Source organism: Rhincodon typus, chromosome 4 (genome assembly GCF_021869965.1).
Source record: "Rhincodon typus isolate 14 chromosome 4, sRhiTyp1.1, whole genome shotgun sequence".
Lineage (NCBI taxonomy): Eukaryota > Metazoa > Chordata > Chondrichthyes > Orectolobiformes > Rhincodontidae > Rhincodon > Rhincodon typus.
Window position 1 is genome coordinate 29,555,857 of NC_063335.1, and position 23,760 is coordinate 29,579,616.

Here is a 23,760-nt window from a genome sequence, read left to right on the forward strand (position 1 = left end):
TTCAATGTCAGCTTTCCTGCTCCTCTGATGCTGCTTGGCCTGCTGTGTTCATCCAGCTCTACACCTTGTTATCTCAGATTCTCCAGTATCTGCAGTTCCTACTATCTCCGACATTAGATAAGCTTTGATTCTTGCTACACAGAGCTCAATGTATGGAACAGTATCAAAGCAATAGGCATTCACCTTGTATGCATCAAATCCTTTAAGAATGTGCTGAATAAATAACAAACTTGAGGTTGAAAAACAAATTCAGATAATAAAATGCACAATGGGACACAATGGCTCCTGAAGCCAGCCATATGCCAAATTAAAATGAATAAAGTGCACCCGAAGAGATAAAAAATTCCCGAATATTTATCCAATTTGGTTTAGAAAAGGCAGAATTAAGAGCAAGGGAAGCTATTCCAATACCTTTCTTCCAGAGGTTACACGAAATAGCTAGAGACCATAACAGAGTATATAAAATAAAGGGAAGGGGACTTGCTTGCAGATGTGCTTAATTGTTCCATTGCTTTCTCATTTAAGAATAATTTACTTGACAACACCCAAGAAAATTCAAAAGCGTTTTGAAGCCCACCTCAACGCTTCGTGAATTGACAGGAAGATTTGCATATTCAAATGAAATAATGTTTTTAGAATACAAGATATTTTTCAGATTATAAGAAATCTTAACAATTTATAAACTTCTTTTTAATATAGCAGTTTTAGTTGAATTACAAATTGACTAAATACTTGAAGATTACAAGTGATAAGAAACTAAGATGGTTCAGCGCTCAAGGTGAGAGAATTCCATCACTTAAAATTACATGTTCCATTGTTTTCTGAACTTATCAGGGTGTTGTGCTAAATTTAAGTGAAGAGGGCACCCAGTAGAGTGGATATCTTCACATTGCTATGTTCAAGTCATTAAAATTACACAGATTTTTCTTAAGGCTTTTCCCTGGCTGCTTGATGTTCCGTGGTTTCTAAAGCAAAAACAAAAATTTAGAGATAGTGGGAACTGTCGATGCTGGAGAATCTGAGATAACAAGGTGTAGAGCTGGATGAACACAGCAGGCCAAGCAGCATCAGAGGAGCAGGAAAGCTGACGTTTTGGGTCTGGACCCTTCTTCCAGAAAAAACAGAAATTTAAGTGCTCATCTCACTGAGGCAGCTTCAGGCCAATTCACATCACAAACCTTCTCCCAAAACTTTGCTCGCATTTTGACAGCTGCGACAAATTACACCACAGCAGCAGATATAATCCATAACAATCTGAATAAATTAGCAGTACAGGTAGTTCTGCTACAATGTATGTTTCGTTAACGCGAATTGGCTGTACCGTGATTAATGAATAGTGGACACTTTGGATAACGCAAACTTTCTGCTGTACAGGTGTAGTGATTTCCCTATAACATAATTTTCTATTGTGCGAGATCACACAAGGTGGCAAATATCACATTATACGAGAACTACCTGTATTCACAATAAAAGAGCCTATAACATTCTGAACAAAAACTTCAATTCAGCCCATCCCCCAATATTAATAAGATCCAATCTTTAAAAGATTCCATGATTCAGATCTTCGCTAAAATACATTATTTCTTCCTTAGACCATATCCTATCTCTGCAACAGGTTTCCTTGGAATGGATCCATTTAGAGCTTTTTTTACATACACAGACTAACAAATAATTCCCTCCTTTCAGTAGAGGGGGAAATTATCAATAAGTCTGTTGACCAGGATGCTGGGCAAATAAATTGCACAGATGGTGAGTTGGGAAGAGAAGCATAGCTTTAAAAACCATAGATTCATAGAAGAAAGGAAGAAAATGGCAAGGTTTATTCAAGACATTAAAAGATAATCAATACATTTCTACCAGCAACTAATAACTTACTTTAAACATTGGCCTAACATGATCCAAGTGTGTAGCACTGGTAAAAGGTGCCTGCACATGGCTTACAGCCTCCATGAGGGCTTTGGCAGTTTTAGCCATTTGCTCCATCTCTAGGTTATATAAAAGTCTTCTTTGTTTCTCACTGGCTACATCTGTAAGTATTGAAAGGAATAAAAACTTTTACTTACTAAGAAATAATTTTCACGTAATTACTACATTTTCTGATTGGGATTATAGATTATACACTCTTAAAAACAATAACAAGTCTTTTAATTTGGATTTCAAACAAAAATGAAAAGCTTGCGTAGCATATAATAGCATCCTACAATAACACTATGGCCTTCAGTTCATTCTAGAATTTTGTTTTAAAGTATGGACCCGCTTGAGTTTTGCTTTCACTTTTTAGAACTTTTTTCATGGCATGGCGCCATGTTGAGTTCCAATTGCTGTTGTATTGTAGATTGAATGCTAACATTCATATTGAGATTGGTGATGTAACTGCTAAGTTTATTAATAGCTTATTACTGAGAATTAATAGTCAGAATAAATCCTAATTTCACAGAAGTGCAACAATCAAAAAATCCTATTTCATAAACAATGTGGTACACATCATTTTGCAAAGCTGTAAGATACAGTGTGAAGAGAGAAACAACTTGTGAACATGTTGCAATATGTTACGACAGAAGGCAAGATATTGGTAAAGATGTGTCACTTTTACTTTCCCCATTTTCTGCACACCTTTCTATCAAATAACAGCACTTTTCTCAGTATGAGTGAACAAACAGCGGGTAGCAGTGCTTACAATGTAGAACACTCTCTTCATTGACCTGTGTTGCTTTAATTTCAAAATATTTGTTTCTAGGAGACTTAATTCCAACTTGCAAATTCAGACCTTTAGATGCAGAGATCTGGGTAGTTGACATCATTAAGCAATTCCATTGGCATCTTCTCTAGCCTTTGAATTACATAATGACACAAATTTAGTAAAAGTCAGTCTTAGCTGACTGCATTGCAGTTATCAAAGCTGGTGATGAGCCTATTTATATGCTTTCTTTTCGGAGTACCTGCTATCATGCAACTACTTATCAGAGAAAGAATGTAGAAGGAATGCCAATTTTACAAATTACAATTTCCTGATAAATATGCATGGTATAAAGATTCACTTCTGATCCTCTTTCAATAATGATAGCTGTCAGTGACTCTTGTTAAAATATGACTAACAGATGTGAACATACTTGCACAGTGGGGAAGGTGGATGTTTGATCCATAGTAGTCAAGACACCACCAATTGCAAGGTCCCCTCTAAGCCACTCACCATCCTGACTAGGTAGTGTACTGCCCATCCCGAAACTCTCTCCTTAATGACATTGTGAACTTACGTACACTAAATGTACTGCAGTGGTTCAAGAAGGCAGCCCCACCAGCACTTTTAAAAGGTAAGTAAGGACAGTCAATAAATGCTGGCCCAGCCCAGTAAGGTCCACATCCCAAGAATGAATAAACATTAAAAAAAAACCTATTTTTCTTTATTTGTTCAGCCTCTACAAAATATTACTCAGATGTCAGCACATTAAAACCTACTACAAAAAACAAAACATACAAAACTGCATTTCAATAGAAGGAAATGAAGTGATGGATCATACTTCAGCAACTGGCTGGTACCATTCTCACCTGGTTCCTTTTCTTAGCTAGCTAAGCCAGAATATCTCTTGCACTGGCTTCGCCACCTGCTCTTGCACTGTTACCTCTGGTGTCCCCCAAATATCTATCCTTGGTCTTCTCCTATTTCTCATCTACATGCTGTTCTTAGACCACATCATCTGAAAGCACAGCATTAATTTTCACATGTATGTTCATGATTCTACCATCTCCCTTGGTTCCTCCATTGTTGCAAAATCATGCACGGAAATTTTCTCCAATTAAACATTGGGAAAACTAAAACCCATTAGCTTCTGTCCTACTCCAAACAATATTGCCTAGTTACTGATGCTATCCCTCTCCCTGCAACTGTCCGAGATTAAATGCGGTGCTGTGTTTAATTTAGAGATAAGACTTCAATATATCTGGAGCCTCAGCAAGATCAAGCACTTAAATTTCCGTAGTATTGCTCGACTTTACCCTGCTTTGATTCATCTTGCCACTGAGAACCTCACTCATGCCACAATATCTGTGTTCATCTAATTCTGGTCTTTTGAGCTTCCCTGAATCTAACTGTTTGACCATTTGTAGTCATGCCTAGATATCAAATTCAGGAATTCACTTCCCTTTCCTCTTTTAGAGACTAGTGAAAATTTAACTTTTTATTCACATTTTAGGTCATCTGGCTGACAATCTTATTTTTTGGCTTGGGTATAAAATGTTAGTTTATAAATCTCTCCACAAAGGCATTGGGATATTTTATTAAGGTAAAAGTAGGTTTCTGTGGCTTTTGGTTTCTCAGACAAGAGAAACTCAAACAACTCTGGCAAGAACCGTTAACATGAAATGACAACAGCCGTGTCCACTGTGATCCTAATGAATTGCTTTAGTAGTCTTCATGCTACAATAAGGAAAGCAAAGAATATATACATGCATTAAGACTTAAATATCACACGAATTCTGTTTTAGAAGGTTTTGGCATCAACTGAGAGACTATGTGAAATCCTTCCTGGAGGTCAACGGCCAAATAAAGAGTCTAACCTTTTAAAGCATCTTCCTTGAATGTCAATACGTTTTTTCACAAATCAGATAACTTAGCACTGAATAGAGTTTGCCAAGATGACTTTCCTAGTACAATTTGGATTAGTGACATGATCATCACTAATTCATTTGATTTAAACATGGACAAAAAAAATTGCAAACTGGTACCCATTCATTAGACAATTCTTATATTGTTTATTTTTCAAACAGATCTCCACTACCTGTCAAAATCTTAATCATATTCAGCAGGCAAAGGATTAGGTCCCAGGAAAGCAAACAGTATTCCCTTCAATAGTACGCCACCAGCTTGAGTTGGTTACTTAGCTTTATTACCCTCCAGGTGCAAGCTTGCTTTAGTCTACAAGATGGTGGTCTCAAATGTATTCAGAACAAAATGAATTAATTAACAGCATATACAGAGGTCAATGGCTGTGATCTTATAGCTATTACAAAGACAAGAGTTGAAAGAAGATCAGAACTAGAAACTAAATATTCAGCGGTATGAGATCATTTAAAAAGATAGGCAGGAAGGAAATGGCGGTGAGGTAGCTCTGTTTGTTTGAGATGGAATAAATACAACAGCAAGAAATGACCTTTGAAAGATGCAGATTCCATATTGACGGAAACAAGAAATATCAAGGGGAAAGATGACAATGGTGGGACCGGAAGACAAAGAATAAATCATGAGATAATGAGTGCATGCAAAAAAGGCAGTACATTGATCATGGATAACTTTAATCTCCAAGTCGAGGAGGAAATCTAATTAGCAGAGGTAGCCACGAGGAACAATTGAGTGTATTTAGGGACAGCTTCATAGAACATGATGCTGTGGGTCCAACGAAGGATCAAGTTATTTTAGATTTTATTTTATTCATTCACAGGATGAGGCTTGGCTGACCAGGTATCGTTAATTGCCCAGAGGGCAGATCAGAGTCAACCACACTGCTCTGGAATGACATGTAGGCCAGACCAGGAAAGGCAGTTTCCTTCCCTAAAGGACATTAGTGAACCAGATAGGTTTTTCCGGACAATCAACAATGGGTTCATTGTCATCCATATGTTTTATTGAATTCAATTCCACCATCTGCCATGGCAGGATTCGAACCCGGGTTCCCAGAATTTTATCTGGGTCTCTGGATTAACAGTTCAGCATTAATACCACTAGGCCATTGCCTCCCCAGGTTGATGTGCTAATGTGTAATGAGGTAGATTTAATAAATGACCTGGGTAAAAGATCCCCTAGAAATCAGCGACCATAACATGGTAGAATTTAGCATTCTGGTTGAGAATGAGAAACTTAGACTGGAAACAACTATGCTGCACTTAAGTAAGGGTAATTACTGAGGTAGAGATAGCTTGAGTGAACTGGATGAACAATGGCAGACATTTAAGAAAATAGTTCATGATTAACATCAAAGACACATCCCTGTGAGGAAGGAGGAAAGGATAAACCAACATTGGTTAACCAAGGAAGTTAAGGCTAATATTAAATTGAAAGAAAAATCACACTATGTGGCAAACATTATTGGTAGTCTAGAGTATTGGAAAAGTTTTTTTTTAAAAAATGACAAAAGACTACCAAAAATTGGAGAAAATAAACTTCGTGGTTAAGTTAGCAAATAATAAAAATATATTTAAAAAGGCTCCCTCAGAGATCAAGGCTGAAGATAACATTGGGGCATCAGGAAATGGCAGAGGAGCTGGCATCATTTTTCACTGCAGTAGACACCAATAGCATTTCAGAAATACTAAAGAATCAAGGGCAAAATGGGTAGGGGGGAGGTGGAAGGAAATGAATACAAATAACTATCACTAGAAATAAATGGGGTTAAAGGCTAACTGTTTGCCAGATCTGACTGGGTGCATCCTTGGATATTAAAGGAATTAGCCACTTAGATAGCGGATGCACTGGTAATAATCTTCTAAGAATCCTTAGGTTCTGGACAAGTCCCAGAGAATTGGAAAGCTGTCAATGTAACACTTTTTCAAAAAGGGAGGGAGACTAAAAAGAAGTAACTTTTGTCCAGTTAGCTTAACATTGACCATTTGGTGCATCTATTATAAGCATGCAATAACACAGCATTTAGAAATACATAATACACCAAGTATAATCGGCATGGCTTCATGAAAGGGAAATCATGTCTGACCAATTTATCACAATACTTTGAGGAGCTAACAAGCAGAAAAGATAAAGGGGAATGAGAAAATGTAAAAGACATTTGATGAGGCTGCTTAATAAAAGGCCATGGTTGGGACTAGTATATTAGCATGAATAGAGGATTGGTTAAATAACAGAAGACAGAGTTGGGTAAGGGGCATTTTCAGGATGGCAACCTGTAACTAGTGGAGTGCTACAGGAATTGGTGTTTGGACCACAATTATTTACAATATATATGAATGATTTGGGTAAGGGAGGCAAATGTACTACCATCAGGTTTTTGGATGTCACAAAAGTAGGTGGGAAAGCAAGCAATGATAAGCACACAAAAAATCTACAGAAGCATGTTGGCAGGTTGACTAATTGGCAAATGGAATATAATGTAGGAAATGTGAAGTTATGCACTTTGGCAGGAAGAATGGAGGAACTGGATACTATTTCAATGGAGAAAGACTGTAACTCCCTACTATTACTTTAGTAAAGACACTTTATTGTGAGAATCATTAATAGCAGAATAATTTAGAACCGAGGGTCATTATTTCACTTACTTTGTTTGGAAGACTTGATTGCAAGCTCTTTCGTCTCCTTCATTGAAATTTTCTTTCCTGCTATTTCATCATAGATAGCTGACAGATATTCTTCAGGTAGATCTTTGCTGTCATTGATTCCTCTATTCATCTTAATATACTGGTCTTTTGTCATTTTATTCTTAACCTTTTTTAAGTCAATGAGCAGAAAAGAATAATTCATATAATTTTTTTGAAGTTTTGCTTGCAATATATACCAATCAGGCACAATGTTATCCCTGAATTTATTCTATGATACTGACTCATTTGCAGAAGAGGGAGGCACTATTTCAACAATGAATGCAAGAGTACGAAAAAAAAGACAGAATGGAAGAAAAAGATAAACATAGCCTTATCTGAGAGGGGTTTGGGTGGTGAGTGATGAGATTAATAATTAAGCTTAGCTGCAACATCCTTTGGATCAAATCACAAATGAACATTATTTAAGCTTGCAAGGAAGAGCAATTTGGGGGGATCAAGGGAATCAAACTTGGGAAGTAAATATGTCATAGTATGTGACCTTTCAAAAACACAGGCAAGAAAGGAAGGTGAGGTAACTCCGTTAGAATGAGATGGACTAAGTACAATAGCAATGAATGGACTTAGGTTGGAAGATGTAGAATTCATATTGGTGGAGGTAAGAAATATCTAGGGGAAGACGACAATGATGGGACTACTTGAAGCTAAACAGTTGGCAATGACCTTTGAATCACTTCATAGCATGAACCTGTTTTGCAGTGAGATCAACAAAATAAATTCAGCAAAATAACTGGATTAGCATTATGACAGTGCCACAAAGCATTTTTGTGGCTGCAATGCTCAAAGTTTCAAGTTAATGGAAAATACCTGGGTGGAATTGTTATAATATACATTTCACACCACTCAAATGCTTAACATTGATCACTGCCAACAAGCAGTGCACCATCTATCCTTGAAATGAACTGGCATGAAAATCCATTTAATGACATGGATCCCCAAAGCTACCTAATTCAACATCACCTAACTTTTAAAAAATTACATTTTTTAAGCTATCAGTTATGGTTGGTATATGTATTGAATTGACAGTTAGATACAGATAGTCTTTGAGTTTCATTAATTCAAATAAAACTATTCAAACTTTCCTTCTTGGAAGTCCATCACCCATGCCATTGTGGGTCTACCTACATCAAATGGATTGCAGTAGTTCAAGGAGGCAGCTAACCATCACCTTCTTGAGGGAAACTAGGGATAGGCAATAAATGCTGGCCCAGTCAGTGATAACTATATCCTCTAATAACCAAAAGGAAGCCAATTAATGTTTGATGATTTCCCCTCCTATCTTACATATTTTTCATATGGCACTTCAACACTATAAATTCTCTCTAGTACATCCAGCGAAGTGCAGGAGTTAAACTAAAAACACAAAATTAGCAATCAATATTCACCACTCTTAAATAAAACTCCAAAATAGAAGAAAGGATTAGCGATGACAATGTAATTGATTTATGACGTTAAATGTTTAAACACAAATACCCACATAAATATTTCCATAAGAGATGTATAGCGCAATTATTAAAGAGAAAATAACTATATTCTTCAAAACTTAGATGGTATTAAACTTTCTAATGCTTTAGTAAGTTACAATTTTGAATCATCCCAAAATGCTTTTTAAAAGCTGTCACATTTTCTTATCTATATGAGCTTACCTGTGAGCTGTGAAGATCTGTTGTCAGCATTATGATAGAATATGCCAAAACATATGCTGTATCTGCACTGGCAAAAAGTGTTTGCCTGGGGAGAGAAAAGCAACAAGAAAATCAGTTGTACCAAATCAATTGTACTTATGATTTGATGAGCAGTCTTACTCAACATAACTAATTTACATGGATGATAAAAACACCTGCTTACCCTTGGTTACATTCCAGATATCTGGCTGCAAATTTTTCCATTAATCGATCAATTTTCTGAGCTTCTCCTGGGAGACGGAAACCCTCCAGAAACATTCGGAGAGCTGAGACAAAATCCTTTGATGAAAAGTCTAACTGGTCCACATAGGCATACATGACCTCCTTATTAAACTTGTCATTATCTCCTACATATTCACCTACTTGTGTCTAAAAAATATGAAAAGTTAAATTAATATTTTGTATACAAGTTCACATCAGTAACTAAAACATTGTTGTGATTTTCACCAGTGCATTTCTCATGAGAAGTTCTCTTTTTTACCATACTTCTCTAATACTGTCTCCACGTTATCTCTGAATACGTATCTTTCACTAGGTTTTCTCCTAACTCACCTCATTGCCTGTCTGAAGTTATCTCAGTGCTGTTCCCATTAAACCACTGGTCATCCAATGTCTTATCCTGATGACCTCCATTAGCAGACGTTGCTGATGGCACTCAATTCTTTAAATCTGCTGTCACCATCACTCAACTCAAAAACAATCCTCAATCCTAGCATTCCTACCAACCACTGTCCAGTCTCAAACCTCTCTTTTCTCTTCAAAGTGATGTGTCATCACCTGTCAAACCCATTCTCACCTTACCTGTAACTGCAGTTTTGAATCCCTCCAAATTGGATTTCCACCCTGCCACAGGACTGAAATAGCTCCTGGTAGACTCAGAAATAACTGTCTTTTTGGAACCATTTGACCACATTATCTTTCTCAAAAATGTCAGTAAACAGATTGAACAGTTCTTTCTTATCCATTTAATAGGAGACTGAGAATCACAAGCAAGAAACTCTTTCGGCTGCCACATTGTTACCATTGGTGTCCTATAAGGATTTATCCTTGATCGCTTCCTCTATCATTTGTATGCTGCCCTTTGATAAAACCTTTCACAAGATAATATTGTCTAAATCTCCCAATCTTTCCTCTCAGTCCCACTATCCTAGGAATTAGGCTGGTGAACCTCTGTTGCACTCCAGCATATACTTTGTTAGGTAAGGGAGCCAAAACTGCAGTCTCACCAACGTTCTACTCAACAACTAAACAAAGACATTTTCATAAATACACTTAAAACGTCTTGTTATAAAAACCAGCATATCAATTGCAGTTGCAACGTGTAATTGGAAAGCACGCTAACTTTTAGGGACTTACAAAAAGTGGTCATTTCGCTCCCCAAATGCTGCCAGACAGGAGTTTCTCTGATTTTGTATAAGACCATGTCTCCCCCCACACCCCCTTAACACACTCATTATAAAAATACAAATCATGCTAACCTTTAATGACATACAAAAAAGGACACTATTTAGACATCAACACATTCCAATTTCTCACTATTTAAGAAATACTCTATGCCTATGATTTCTCTACCAAAGTAAACAATCTCACATACTCTATGTGCCATTGTTCTTACTCATTCACCCAGTCTCTCTTAAGTCTTCTCATATCCTTCTTTGCATGACCCTCATGAAACACATTCCTACCTAGCTTTGTGTCATCTTCAACATTGCAAATATTGTATTTGATCACCACATCTAAATCATTCATAAAGGCTGTGAACAGCTGGGCCTCAAACACTGATTTTTGTGGTACCCCATCCATCACAGCCTGCCAACCTGCAAATGACCCATTTATTCCAAACATTTTCTATCTGCTAACTAATCCTCACATAACAACAGTATATTACTGCTTACCACACATGCCCTAATTTTGTCTATTACCCTATGAGGGACATGATCAAATTCTTTCTGAAAATCAAAATATGCAAGATCTACTCTCCTAGTATCATCCTTAAAAAAACTTCCACAGGCTTGTCAAACACTACTTTTCCTTCATAAATCTATGTTGAGTGCCCAATTATATAATGAGCTTAAGGACCTCTTCCTGCCCGATCAAAATTCAGGTTTTGTCTTTGTCCGTAATGGACACACATTTGTATGTATTAATCTTTCCCTTTTTACACATCTAAAAAAGCTTTTACAATTTGTTTTAATGATTCTTGCTAGTTAACATTATTTCCACCTCATCAGTTAGTCATTGCCCTTTGCTAACCCTAAAAACTGCCAACTTGTCCCTCATACCTTCATAGTTTCCTTTATTTGGATCTAAGTCCTGCTTCAGAATGAATTACATCATTTTAAAACAACGTAAAGTTCTATTGCATGGTAGTTCCTGTCATGATTCCAGGAAATGATAATATTGGACAAGTCAGATTCAGGAGTGAAACCTGGCTTAGACCGTATGCTTAATTTTGCAACTTGTTTACCATGGTAGTCAGTTACTGAATATATGTGTGAGAGGCTGTCAATATTCTTTTTAACAAAGCCACAGTTGATGATTTTATTACAAGATGAAAAGAAAGACTATTTTACACCATACAAGAACTATAGTCCTATTGCAAATATCAGAAATGATGATTCAATCCTTTTACCTTCAACAACACTAGTGTACAAGATACTCAAACCTCAGTATAGGGATATCCTCATCCTTGCTCAGTTGGTGAAGCAAAATTATGGCTCACTAAAACACAAAGAGCTGCAGATGTTGTAGATTGGAAACAAAAACTAAGTGCTGGAGAAACTCAACATGTCTGGCAGTATCAATGGAAAGAAAAACAGTGAACATTTCACATCCAAACACATTCACTTTGTCTCGCTCTCCTTGGATGTTGCCAGACCTACTGGTTTTCTCCAGCACTTTGTTTTTGTTTAAGACTAATGTCTCCCCTCTTAACATATACATACAGATAGATAAAGTAAACTTAAAGTATTTGGAAAGGCAAGGACTGATTAGGGATAGTCCACATGGCTTTGTGCATGGGAAATCACATCTCACTAACTTGAGTTTTTTGAAGTGGCGACAAAGAAAATTGGTGAAGGCACAGCGGTAGATGTTACTTATATGGACTTCAGCACGGTAGACTGGTTAGTAAGGTTAGATCACATATGATTGAGGGAATAAGCCAACTGGATACAAAATTGGTTTGAAGATAGGAGACAGAGAGTGGAAGTAAGGGAGTGCTTTTTGGACTGGAGGCCTGTGACCAACAGTGTACCACAGGATCGGTATTGTGTCCAGTGCTTTTCGTCATACATATAAATTATATGGATGTGAACAATAGGAGGAACGGTTAGTAAATTTGCAGATGACACCAAAATAGGTAGTGCAGTGGACAGTGAAGAAGAATATCTCAGTACATTGGGACTTTGATCATGTGGGTCAATAAGCCGAGGAGAGTAAGATGGAGTTTAATTTAGATAAATGTGAAGTATTGCATTTGGTAAGGCAGACAAGGGCAGGACTTATACACTTAATGGTAGGGCCCTGGGGAGTGTTGCTGAACAAAACACCTAAGGGTGCAGGTGCATAGTTCCTTGAAATTGGACAGGTAGACAGGTAGGCAGGACTGTGAAGGCGGCATTAGGCATGCTTGCCATCATAGGTCAGTACACTTGACTATAGGAGTTGGGATGTCATGTTGTGGCTGATCAGGACACTGGTGAGGCCACTTTTAGAATATTGCGTACAAATCTGGTCCCTTTCTATTAGAAGGATTTGTTAAGCTTGAGAGTGTGCAGCAAAAATTTACAAGAATGTTCCCGGGACTGGACGGTTCGAGTTATAGGAGAGGCCGAATAGGCTGGGACTTCTTTCCACTGGAGAATTGGACGCTGAGGGGTGACCTTGTAGAGGTTTATAAAATCATGAGGGGCATGGATAGAGTGAACAGCCATGGTCTTTTTCCGAGGGGCGGGGGAGTCCAAACTAGAGGACACAGACTGAAGGTGAGAGGGGAAACATTTAAAAAGGAGGGGCACCTTTTTCGCACAGAGGGTGGTGCATGATAGAATGAGCTGCCAGAGGAAGTGGTGGAAGCAGGTACAATTACAACATTTAAAAGGCATCTGGATGGGGATATGAATCGGAAGGGTTTAGAGGCCGAATGTTAGGAAATGGGGCTAGATCAGATTGGTCTAGTTGGCATGGATGAGTTGGACCAAAGGGTGTATTCTGTACTGCATAAATCTGACTCTATACATGGTTCTCTCCACTTTAGAATCCAAGTTTACAAATAATAAAAAACATGAATAATCATCAAATCGCTCTTCCCTGGTGACATTGCTTAAATTCTGAAAGTCAGAGTTCAAGTTTTTGCAACGGGTGACACTTTCTGCACATGTTCGTCTCGGCTACAGAAAATATTCATGATTACCCCTCCCCCGCTTGCCAGAGGATGGCATTCCATCCAGTCAAGCTGTCTGCCATTCGTTAAGCTTACTTAAGCACTGTTAAGTATAATCTGGAGATCAGAAAATAAAATTACTCACTCTTACTCATCAAATATCTCCTTCTCCTGTGCTGATAAAACAGATACTTAGGAGTTATGTAAATCTTTTTTCAAAGCTAGCTACTTAGACACCCTTAAAAGTAGTGAATGAAACTAATTATTTAACAGACTCTTTCAGTAGATACTCACTGACCGATAGCTTCCAACTTTGCTGTGACGTTACTTGTTGTAATTGCACAGCTACACTGAATCTTTAGACCACCATTGACACAATTTTGTATGAGCTAGCTGGGATTCTTGGTCACCATAAAACTGACCTGTAACTACAAGTGTGCTTTTAGGCTGGAATCTACAGGGCCTGCTCTGCCTAGTGTGGTAGGGAAAAACCACCTGGTGGTCTAATGGGAAGAGGCTTTTGTCTTAAACAAGATATAATTGATGACATGAATGTAATAAGGAACAAGCTACTTTGGCATATTGAATATGTTACAAAGACTGAGGAGAACTAGCTGCTGGCTTTGTCTCCTTCAAGTTCCAGAGCTGTCCTGCTGGTCCCGACCCTCGTTGTGATGACAGTCTTTAGCATTAATTGTTTCAGAACCATTACCTGCCACAACATTACTATTTCTTTTTGACTTATCCTTCCTCACAATTACTAAAAAATTGCATAAGTTTTGAAAGATGAGCAAAAACTCACCAACCAATTATTTAACCGTTGTTGAGTGATGTCACATCTTGGTTTTTCAAGTTGTGGACCAGACTGAATAGTGGATAGCTCTCTCTATCTGTCACATTGTAAGGACCTTCTGAAATTGCACTGTTCTCATCAGTTACTCATTTGAAAACTATTTTTTTGCTACTTTATCATTTTTGTTTTTATGTTGTTTAGACTGAACCTGCCTTACGGCACAGAATTTCCTTACTCACCATATTCCCTAGTTCACACACTGCAGCTCCCTGCACTCAATGATGAGCAGCTGTCTTCAGGCTTGCTTAGTTTGCATGCTTAGTGCAATCATCTGTATTTATACTGGCTCAATTTTTACAATGAATCAGCACTGCTGGCTTTAAAAAAACTAGACTGAACTACCTACCAAATGAACTTACTACAGCTGTTTTGAGTAGGGCACTTTGAAAGAACCTTCACTGCCTATGTCTAGCTCCTCAATATTGTTCGACCTTGCCAGTCTATCTCATCAAATTTCCTGAGATTCCCACCAAACGCTTCAGCCAATTCAACTTGAACTGTGAATCTCAACAACATTTTCGGTTCAGAACATGTATTCCAGGGCCGCCTACGCCTCAATTAAGGCTACAATATAGTGATCTACTCAACAAAAGGGGAAAAAAAAAATCACCCAGCCTGTAACGTCCAAAAAAAGCAACTTAAATCTAATCCAAATACTGCCCCATCAATCTATTCTCACTGATGCCAGCAACAGTGCTATTTATTATGAGGCACTTACGTGCCAATAAGATGCTTGCCAATGCTCAGTTTAACTTTTGCCAGGATGATAGTTCCAGATCCAATTACAAGCCAGATCCAAGCATGGACAAAACAGCTAAATTTGAGGGCTGAGGTCAGTGAGAGTGACTTATTTAACATCAAGACAGGTCCTTGCATTACTACAAACAGTGGAAAGGTTTCCCCAATTCTCATTGACTTTGATTTTAGGGAACATTGGAAGATCACAACCAACATATTTACTATTAGTGCAGCAACTACTTTTACGACCCTTAGGATGCAAGCCATTATGTCCAAGAAATCTGTGAGCCTTTAGTTCCAATAGCTTTTATTTCTCCAGTGTTCATAATTGCTTTGAATTCCTCTCTTCTTTTCACCCCTTTATTTTCATGTATTCAAGAGATTTTTTTAATATTCATTTTTTACAAGGTGGTGCATCCTTCTCATAAAACCTTTCTGATTAGAATATTGTGATGCAGGTTTGTATTATATTATTATTATTTAGAAACTTGGATTCGAAAGTGGAGAAAAATTGATTTTAGCGTTCAGTTCTGTAAAAATAGCCTTTTAGTAATAAAGGTCAGAAAGTAATTTTGAACATTGAAATAAAAACAACTTTTCAAAGAAAACATATGACTGAAGTGACTCAGTTACACAGGAGGCTAAATGGTGAATGTTTGAGAAGTTAAGGTTTTACTAAACACACTAATAGTCAAGGGCTACTAGTAAGCCTTTAAACAGGGAACTGGCCAAATACTTAATGGGAAGATAACTTGTCTTGTTAAGGAGGATGAAAAGACGAATCATGTTTTTCCATTGAAGACCAAGAACAGGTAATAAGAGTTGAAGGGTTTCTTTCTGCACTCAACCATTGTATCCTATTTTTGCTAATCCTTTTGATTCAAAAAAATGTTATACTTGACCACAAGGCTCATTGGAACTTAGGCCAATGACTATGTTAAATTAGCAACTTTAATCCTGTAACTTTTAGTTCACTGCAGGAGATGTGTGCTATCTTCAACTCACTGGAAAGATATATCACAAACAGTGATGGAAAACAGTTTAATGTAAAAGTACAGTTTTTTAAAAATGTCCAATAAATGGGAACACTGCGAAGACACTAAATAGTTTTATCCACTTTTGTGAAAACTGGACTTTTAATCACTTACTGTGTCTAATCGTTCTTCTTGATGTAGAAATTGAGCAATATCATCAGGTGTAGTCCCAAGCATTCCTTGCTCCTGTAGATACTGTAGCCCTCTTTTTGGCTTCTTGTTAAATCTGTATTTTAAAGAAAAAGCTATTTCAATTTCTTAGCACTTAGGTGACTGATTTCTTGATTGTTAAACATTATTTCATGTTATCATTAGATCAAGTAATGATAGATAAGTATGGGGTAACAGAAAGAAAGCACCAATCTCTGGTGTAGACAGTGGTAAAAGGTTTCCACACATATGGCTGAACTGACATTTAGGTGGTTTTAATCCACTCTATGCATGCCATATATCATGGCAATTTCCCATAACCTGCAGAATACACACTGAAGTGCTAAACAGCCTGGGCAAACAGATCTTCAGAATGGTCTGTAAACTGTTAAATAATGTAAGTTTGTATTTAGACCTCCTAGTTTGGAGTGCTTAAAACTAATGAGTTACACAGCTTTACTCTAACTTCAAACAAGATAAAAGGTTAGTTCGGCACACAACCATTGCTAAAAGGTTTCTGAAAGTAAAAAGATCAAAAAACTATTCTTTAAAATACAGATATAATATTTAATGCAAGGGAAAAAGTAGAAGTTAGGTATGAAAATGAGATCATTTCTACAGTCACTGCAGTCATGGCTTGCTTGAAGATTCTTCTCCTGAAATGAAATGGTTAAAAAAGTCAGATTGACTGTGATGACTTCTGTACATTGAATATCTGGAGGTTGCTCCCACAAGTGAAATAAGCAGAAAGATCCGAGAATGAGTGAAGACTTCGTTCTTTTGCTTTGCATTACAGTTTAGCTCTTAGAAGCCTGGTTCAATACAGACTTTTCTTTCATTTACAGGGTGTGGGCATTGCTGGCTGGACCAGTATTTATTGCACAGCCCTAGTTACCCCAAAAGAGGTGGTGGTGAGCTGCCTTAAACCATTCCAGTCCATTTGTTGTAGGTGGATCCACAATGCTGTTAGGAAAGGAGTTCCAGGATTTTGACCCAGTGACACTGAGGAAACAGCGCTATATTTCCAAGTCTAGATGGTGAGTGGCTTGGAGGGGGACTTGCCACATATCTTAGCTGTTGTCCTCAGTAATAGTGGTTGTGGGTTTGCAAGGTGCTGTCAAAGCCAAAATAGATGCCACAATTCTCAAGGAGGAGCAGGAGCAGACAGTTTTGGGTGTATATATGCACCGATCATTGAAGGTGGCAGGATAGATACAGAGATCTAAATAAAACAGCGTTCTTGGCTTGATTAATAGAGGTAGAGTGTACAGGAGCAAGGAGGTGATGTTGAACTTCTACAAGACACTGGTTAGACCTCAGCTGGAGTATTGCAGACAGTTGTGGGTGCCATGTCATTGGCAAGATGCAAATTCTTTGGACAGAGCGCAGAAGTGATTTATGAGAATAGTTCCAGATAGAGAAACTCCAGTTATGAGGAATGACTGAAGAAGTTGGGACTGTTCTCCTTATAAAGAAGAATGCTGGGAGGAGATCTGATAGAGGTTTTCAAAATCATGAGCAGGCAGGACAGACTAGGTATTATGAAGTTGTTTCCATTGTAAAAGAAACAAGAATGAGAGAGGGCATATACTTGAAGTGATGTGCAAATGAAGCAAGGGTGATGTGCAAGAAAACTCCTTCACACAGCAAGTTGCTGGGGTATGGAAATGTACTGCAAAATGGAATTGTGGAGGAGGCGGGTTCAATTGAGGCACTTAAAAGGGCATTGGATTTTTTTGGATAGTAATGGTGTGCAGGGATATGAGGAAAAGGCTGGAAGTGGGCACTAAATAATTCAGCTAATCCAGCATGATGGGTCAAATGGCCTTCTTGTGCTCCTTAATTCAGTGATTCAGCAAAGTTATTGAAGTCTCTTCAATACAGTTCTCCTGATACTTCTGCATAAAATGACTTCTCACAGCCAGATTTTAATGCAGTTCCAAACTTAAAAATGACTGCTATCCTAAAATGTCAAATTATGCTTCATATTAACTTCTGATTTAGGCCAAGTATACTGTACAGATGCCATACCATGGTCCTAAAGATCAGCTAACTTCTTAACTGTCTCACCCAGTAGCTTGATGGCTCTTATTCTGTAAGGATTTTGGTGGGAAAAGATGATTCAGGGAAGCCATCGTCAACGAATTTCTCTTCACTCTTGGAAATGTTTGTTGAATTTCAAAAGGACTCCTGTGATTTCTTCTTGACATAGTTGCCTCAAGACCAGGTGAATTCACTCAAGCAGGTATGAAATTTCTGAAATCCATTTCGCAAGACACCTAGTGTCCTTTTTAAGACTGCTTAGCTTTCTTTTCAAATTAAATAATACCACAAATACTATCTGTGGCACTAGCCAAATTCTGCAACACCAAGGTGCTAACTAGACACTAGTGGCCTCTGGAGTAGAAATTATACCAGCATCAATAGCTATCTTGAAATCCGTCATTGCATTTGATTTCCAGTCATAAGTAGTGCACAGTAGGTTGATAATGACAATGGTCTGAAGAATTTTAGAGCCTGTGTCTAACACCGTTGGGGCCATAAGAAGGGAGTGCAGATGTCATTCCTTTTCAAGAGTGCAGGGAGCCAGCTGGCCAGCTTCATCTAACATCTTCACATGGGAATTTAAAAGTAATGCAAGGAGTATGATTTTTATAGATGCACCATAGACAACATCCTATCAGGATGCATCACAGAGTGGTTTGGCAACTGCTCTTCCCAAGACTGAACGAAACTACAGAGAGTCGTAAACATAGCCCAGTCTATCTCACAAACCAGCCATCTATTGACTCCATCTAGATTTTCCACTGCCTTGGGAAAGCAAGCAACATAATTCGGCACCTCCCACCCAAGAACAGCTTCTTCCCTGTTGTTATCAGATTTTTGAATGGACCTCTCAAATGTTAATTCTGATCTCTCTCTCTGTACCTTCTCTGCAGTTGTAACACTATATTCTGCACTCTGCTACCCTAATGCACTTTGTCTGGTGCGATCTGGATATGCAAAACAACACTTTTCACTGTATCTTAGTACATGAGACAACAATAAATCAATCATACAAAACTTTTTTAAAATTCATTCACAGGATGAGGGTGTTGCTGGCTAGGCCAGCATTTATTGCCCATCCCAGAAGGCAGTTAAGAGTCAACCACATTGCTGTGGGTCTGGAGTCACACGTAGGCCAGACTGGGTACAGATGGAAGTTTCCCTCCCGAAAGGACATTAGTGAACCAGATGGGGTTTTCTGACAATCGGCAATGGTTTCGTGGTTATCACAAGATTCTTAATTCTGTATTTTTATTGAATTCAAATTCCACCATCTGCCTTGGTGAGATTCAAACCCAGGACACCAGAACCATTACCTGTGTCTCTGGGTTAACTGTCCAGTGATAATACAACTAGGAACATTTCTTTAAATCATTAATGCTCCAGTAGCTGATGATGCAATTTATACCACACAAATTATTCAACGGTGAAGCAAATACAAAATGAAAAAACAAATTTTCTTACTCCCTACAAAGTAGCTGGAATTGCTTCAACAAAGTAGATTTATATTAACTTCCAAGTCCATAAACAACACTGTACATACTTCTGTTTTTTGAGGATTCTGACTTACAGCTCAATTCCTTGTTCTATGATTTCTTTCTGCTGCTTCAAAACTTCATATTGTTCTGGGTTGTCTGCACCAGATGTCTGAGTGCTATAGCTGCCAATCCCTGATGATGCTGTGGAATCCAAGGAATTTATGCTCCCATATCGGTTTATTGTGTCAGGGTACTTATTTTCATTGTTGTCTTGCTCTGAAGTCTTTTCTTGGCCTATATTCATACAAGAAATGTTAGAAATCATTTAGTTTAAAAAACACAAGGTTAGGAGAGTTGAATTTATACAAAATGCAGTAGAACACAATACTGATCTATTCTACAGGCTGTGGGCTATTTGGGTTGTTACTGTTGATCAGATTTCTTTTTCAAACAGAAAGGGTCAGGAGTCAGGCACACGAGAGAAGGGAATAACTATGAGAGGGGGGCAGTCAATGCAGAACTGAGAGTGCTGCACTTAAATGCCTGCAGTAAAAGAAACAAGGCAAATGAGCTTGGAGTGCAGATTGAAATTGGCAAATATGCTGTTGTGGGCATCACAGAAACATAGCTGGAAGGGGATCAGGACTGGGAGCTAGATATCAAAAGACGCACATCCTATCGTAAGGTCAGGCAGATGGGCAAAGGAACTACGTTTCCCTCGTCAGTAATAAATGAAATCAATTTGATAGCAATAAGTGATAATAGGATCAGATAGTGTAAAACCTGTATGGGTAGACTTGAGGAACGACAAAGGAAAAAACGACCCCAACAGGAGTTATGAACAAGCCCCCTAGCAATAGTCAGGATGTGGGGCAGAAAGTAAATCAACAGACAGAAAAACCATGTAAGAAAGGCACTATTACAATAATCTTGGGGGACTTCTATATGTAGGTTGGCAGCCGTTACCAAGAAATTTGTGGAATATCTACAAGATGGTTTTTTGGAGCAGCTTGCAGCACAGCCCTCGAGGGAACAGCAATTCTGGATCTGGTGATTTGTCATTAAGCAGACTTGATTAGGTAGGTTAAGGTTGAGTGACCCTTGGGGACAGTGATCACAATATGATAGAATCCACCCTGCAGTCTGAGAGGGAGAAGCTGGAATCGGATGTAACAGTTGAGTAGAGGCAACTACAAAGGGAGGAACTGACCAGAGCTGATTGAAAGGGAAGCCTAGCAGGGAAGATGGTACAGCAGCATTGGCAGATGTTTCTGGTGCTAATTTGAGAAGCACAGCAGTTATTCATCCAAGGAAGAAGAAACATACTAAGGAAGGATGAGGCCACCACAGCTGATGAAAGAAGTCAGTGACAGCATAAGAGCAAAAGAGAATACATCACTGTGTTGAAGACCACTGAGAATCCAGAGAATTCAAAATCTTTAAAAACCAGCAGAGGGCAACTGTAACAGTACATCTGGGGAGGGGGGAGGGGGGATTGGGCCAGACGAGAAGATTAAATAGGAGGATAAGCGAACTAGCAATCTAAAAGAAGATTTCAGGAGTTTTTTCTGAAGACATATAAAAAGCAAGAGAGAGGGGTAAAAGTGTGCATTGGACTGCTGGAAAATGAGACTGGAGAAGTAGTGATGGGGAACAAAGAAATGGCACAGGAATTGAATTGGTACTTTATATCAGTCTTCACAGTGGAAGACATTAATAGCATACCAGAACTTCAAGAGAGTTAGGTGGCAGAACTGAGTATTGTGATCAACACTAATGAGAAGGTGGTGGGGAAGCTGAAAGGCCTTAAGATGGATAAATCACCTGGACTAGATGGATTACACCCCAGAGTTCTGAAGGAGATGGTTGAAGAGATTATAGAGTCATTAGTGGTGATTGTTCAGAAATCAATGGAGCCAGGGAGGGTCCCAGAGGACCGGAAAATGGCTATAAATGCAGAGAGAATTCTGCAAAGCCACAGTATAACTTGTCTATCCTTATACTCAATGCCTCTTCCAATGAAGCCAAGCATGTCATCGGCCATTTTTTACTACCTTATCTACCTGAGCTGCAACCTTCAGTGATCTGTGGACCTGCACACCCAGATCTCGCTGCATATCAATACTCCTAAGCATTCTGCCATTCACTGTATAATTTCCACCTGTACCTGATCTTCCAAAATGCATCATCTCATACTTGTCCAGATTAAACTCCTTTTGCCATTTCTCTGCCCATGCCTCCATCTGATCTACGTCTTGCTGTATCCTCTGATAATCCTCCTCACTATTTGCAACTCCACCAATCTTTGTATCATCTGCACACTTACGAATTAGACCAGTTACATTTTCCTCCAAATCATTTATGTAGATCATGAACAGCAGAGGTCCCAGCACTGTGGAACACCACTCATCACTGTCCTCCATTCTGAAAAGCATCCTGCCACCCTGTCTTATATGACTAAGCCAGTTCTGATTCCATCTTGCCAGCTCACTCCTGATACCATGTGACTTTACCTTTTGTACCAGTCGGCCATGAGGGACCTTGTCAAAGGCTTTATTGAAGTCCATGTGGATAACATTATCCGTTTTTCCCTCAATCATCTTTGTCACTTCCTCTAAAAACTCAATCAATTTAGTGAGGCACGACCTCCCCGCCCAAAACCATGCTACTCATCGTTAATCAGTTTATATGCTTCTAAATGCTTACAGATCTTGTGTCTGAGAACCCTTTTCAATAATTTCCTTACCACTTATGTGAAGCTCACAGGCCTGTAATTTCCTGGATTATCCCTGTTACCCTTTTTAAACAACGGGATAACATCAGCTATTTTCCGGTCCTCTGAGACCTCACCTGTGGCCAAAGAGGATAGAAAGATGTCTGTCAATACTCTGGGATAGATCCTATCAGGACCCGGGGACTAATCTATCTTATTACTTTTTAAGATGTGCAACACCTCTTCCTTTTTAATCGCAATTTGGCTTAGAAAACTGACATTCCCTTCCCTGAAATCATCCTCCACCAATTCCTTCTTTTTGGTGAATACTGATACAAAGTATTCATTTAAGACCTCACCAACTTCTTCTAGGTCCACACATACAGTCTCTCCTGTCCGTGAGTGGGCCAACTCTTTCCCTGGCTACCCTCTTGCCTTTTATATATGTATAAAAAGCCTTGGGATTCTCCATAATTCTACTTGCTAATGACTTAAAATGAGATTGTAGGGTACTTGGAAGTGCATGGTAAAATAGGGCTGAAGCAGCATGACTTGATCAAGGGGAGGTCATGTTAGACAAATCTGTTAGAATTCTTTGAGATGATAACAAGCAAGTTAGACAAAAGAGACCTGTTCATTTGGATTTCACAAGATGCTGCACAAGAGGTTGCTAAATAAAGTTCTGTCAAAGATTGAGGATTGGTTGACAGGCAGAAGGCAGAGAGTGGGATGGCAGTCAGTGACTAGTGGAGTTCCACAGGGGTCAGGGTTGGGACCACAACTATTCACATTATACATTAACAACCTGGGAGGAGAGAAATGGGGACATTGTTGCTAAGTTTGCAACTGACACAAAGATAGGTAAAGGGACAGGTCAGTGCTGAGGAAGTCGGGAGCTCACAGAACGACTTAGACAGGCTGGAGAGTGGTCAAAGAAGTGGCAGATGGAATATGGGACTTTGATAGGAAGAATAGAGGCATAGGCTATTTTTGAAATGGGGAAAGACTAAAAATCTGAAGCACAAAGGGACTTGGGAGTCTTAGTTCAAGATTCTCTCAAGGTTAACGCAAGGTTCAGCTGGCACTTAGGAAGGCAAATGCAATGTTAGCATACAATTTGACAGGACTTGAATACCACAGCAGGGAGTTATTGCTGAGGTTGTACAAGGCTCTGATCAGACTGCATTTGGAATATTTAGAGTAGTTTTAGGCCCTGTATCTGAGGAAGGATGGGCTGGTGTTGGAGGGGGTCCAGAGGAGGTTCACAAGAACAATCCCAGCGACAAAGAGTTTGTCATATGAGGAGCAGTTGAGGGCTCTAGATCCATATCCAATGGAATTTAGAAGGAATGGGGGTGGGGG

At 38.7% G+C, this 23,760-nt stretch overlaps 2 protein-coding genes across 2 annotated transcripts in view; one reads left to right on the forward strand and one right to left on the reverse strand.

Moving 5' to 3' along the window:
- LOC109925692 (brefeldin A-inhibited guanine nucleotide-exchange protein 1-like) overlaps positions 1-19,989 on the reverse strand; it is a 22,785-nt gene extending 2,796 nt beyond the window's left edge. Inside the window, exons 1-6 of the mRNA XM_048595686.1 lie at positions 19,778-19,989; positions 16,126-16,237; positions 9,166-9,371; positions 8,964-9,048; positions 7,261-7,426; positions 1,876-2,027 (exon numbers count right to left, since the gene is read on the reverse strand). Coding sequence (XP_048451643.1) covers positions 1,876-2,027; positions 7,261-7,426; positions 8,964-9,048; positions 9,166-9,371; positions 16,126-16,237; positions 19,778-19,989 — 933 coding nt within the window. The remainder of the gene's footprint in view (positions 1-1,875; positions 2,028-7,260; positions 7,427-8,963; positions 9,049-9,165; positions 9,372-16,125; positions 16,238-19,777) is intronic.
- An 817-nt stretch (positions 19,990-20,806) lies between these two features.
- The window catches only part of LOC125482919 (brefeldin A-inhibited guanine nucleotide-exchange protein 1-like), a 25,032-nt gene continuing 22,078 nt past the window's right edge, over positions 20,807-23,760 (forward strand). Inside the window, exon 1 of the mRNA XM_048595693.1 lies at positions 20,807-20,854. Within this exon, the coding sequence (XP_048451650.1) occupies positions 20,807-20,854 (48 nt within the window). The remainder of the gene's footprint in view (positions 20,855-23,760) is intronic.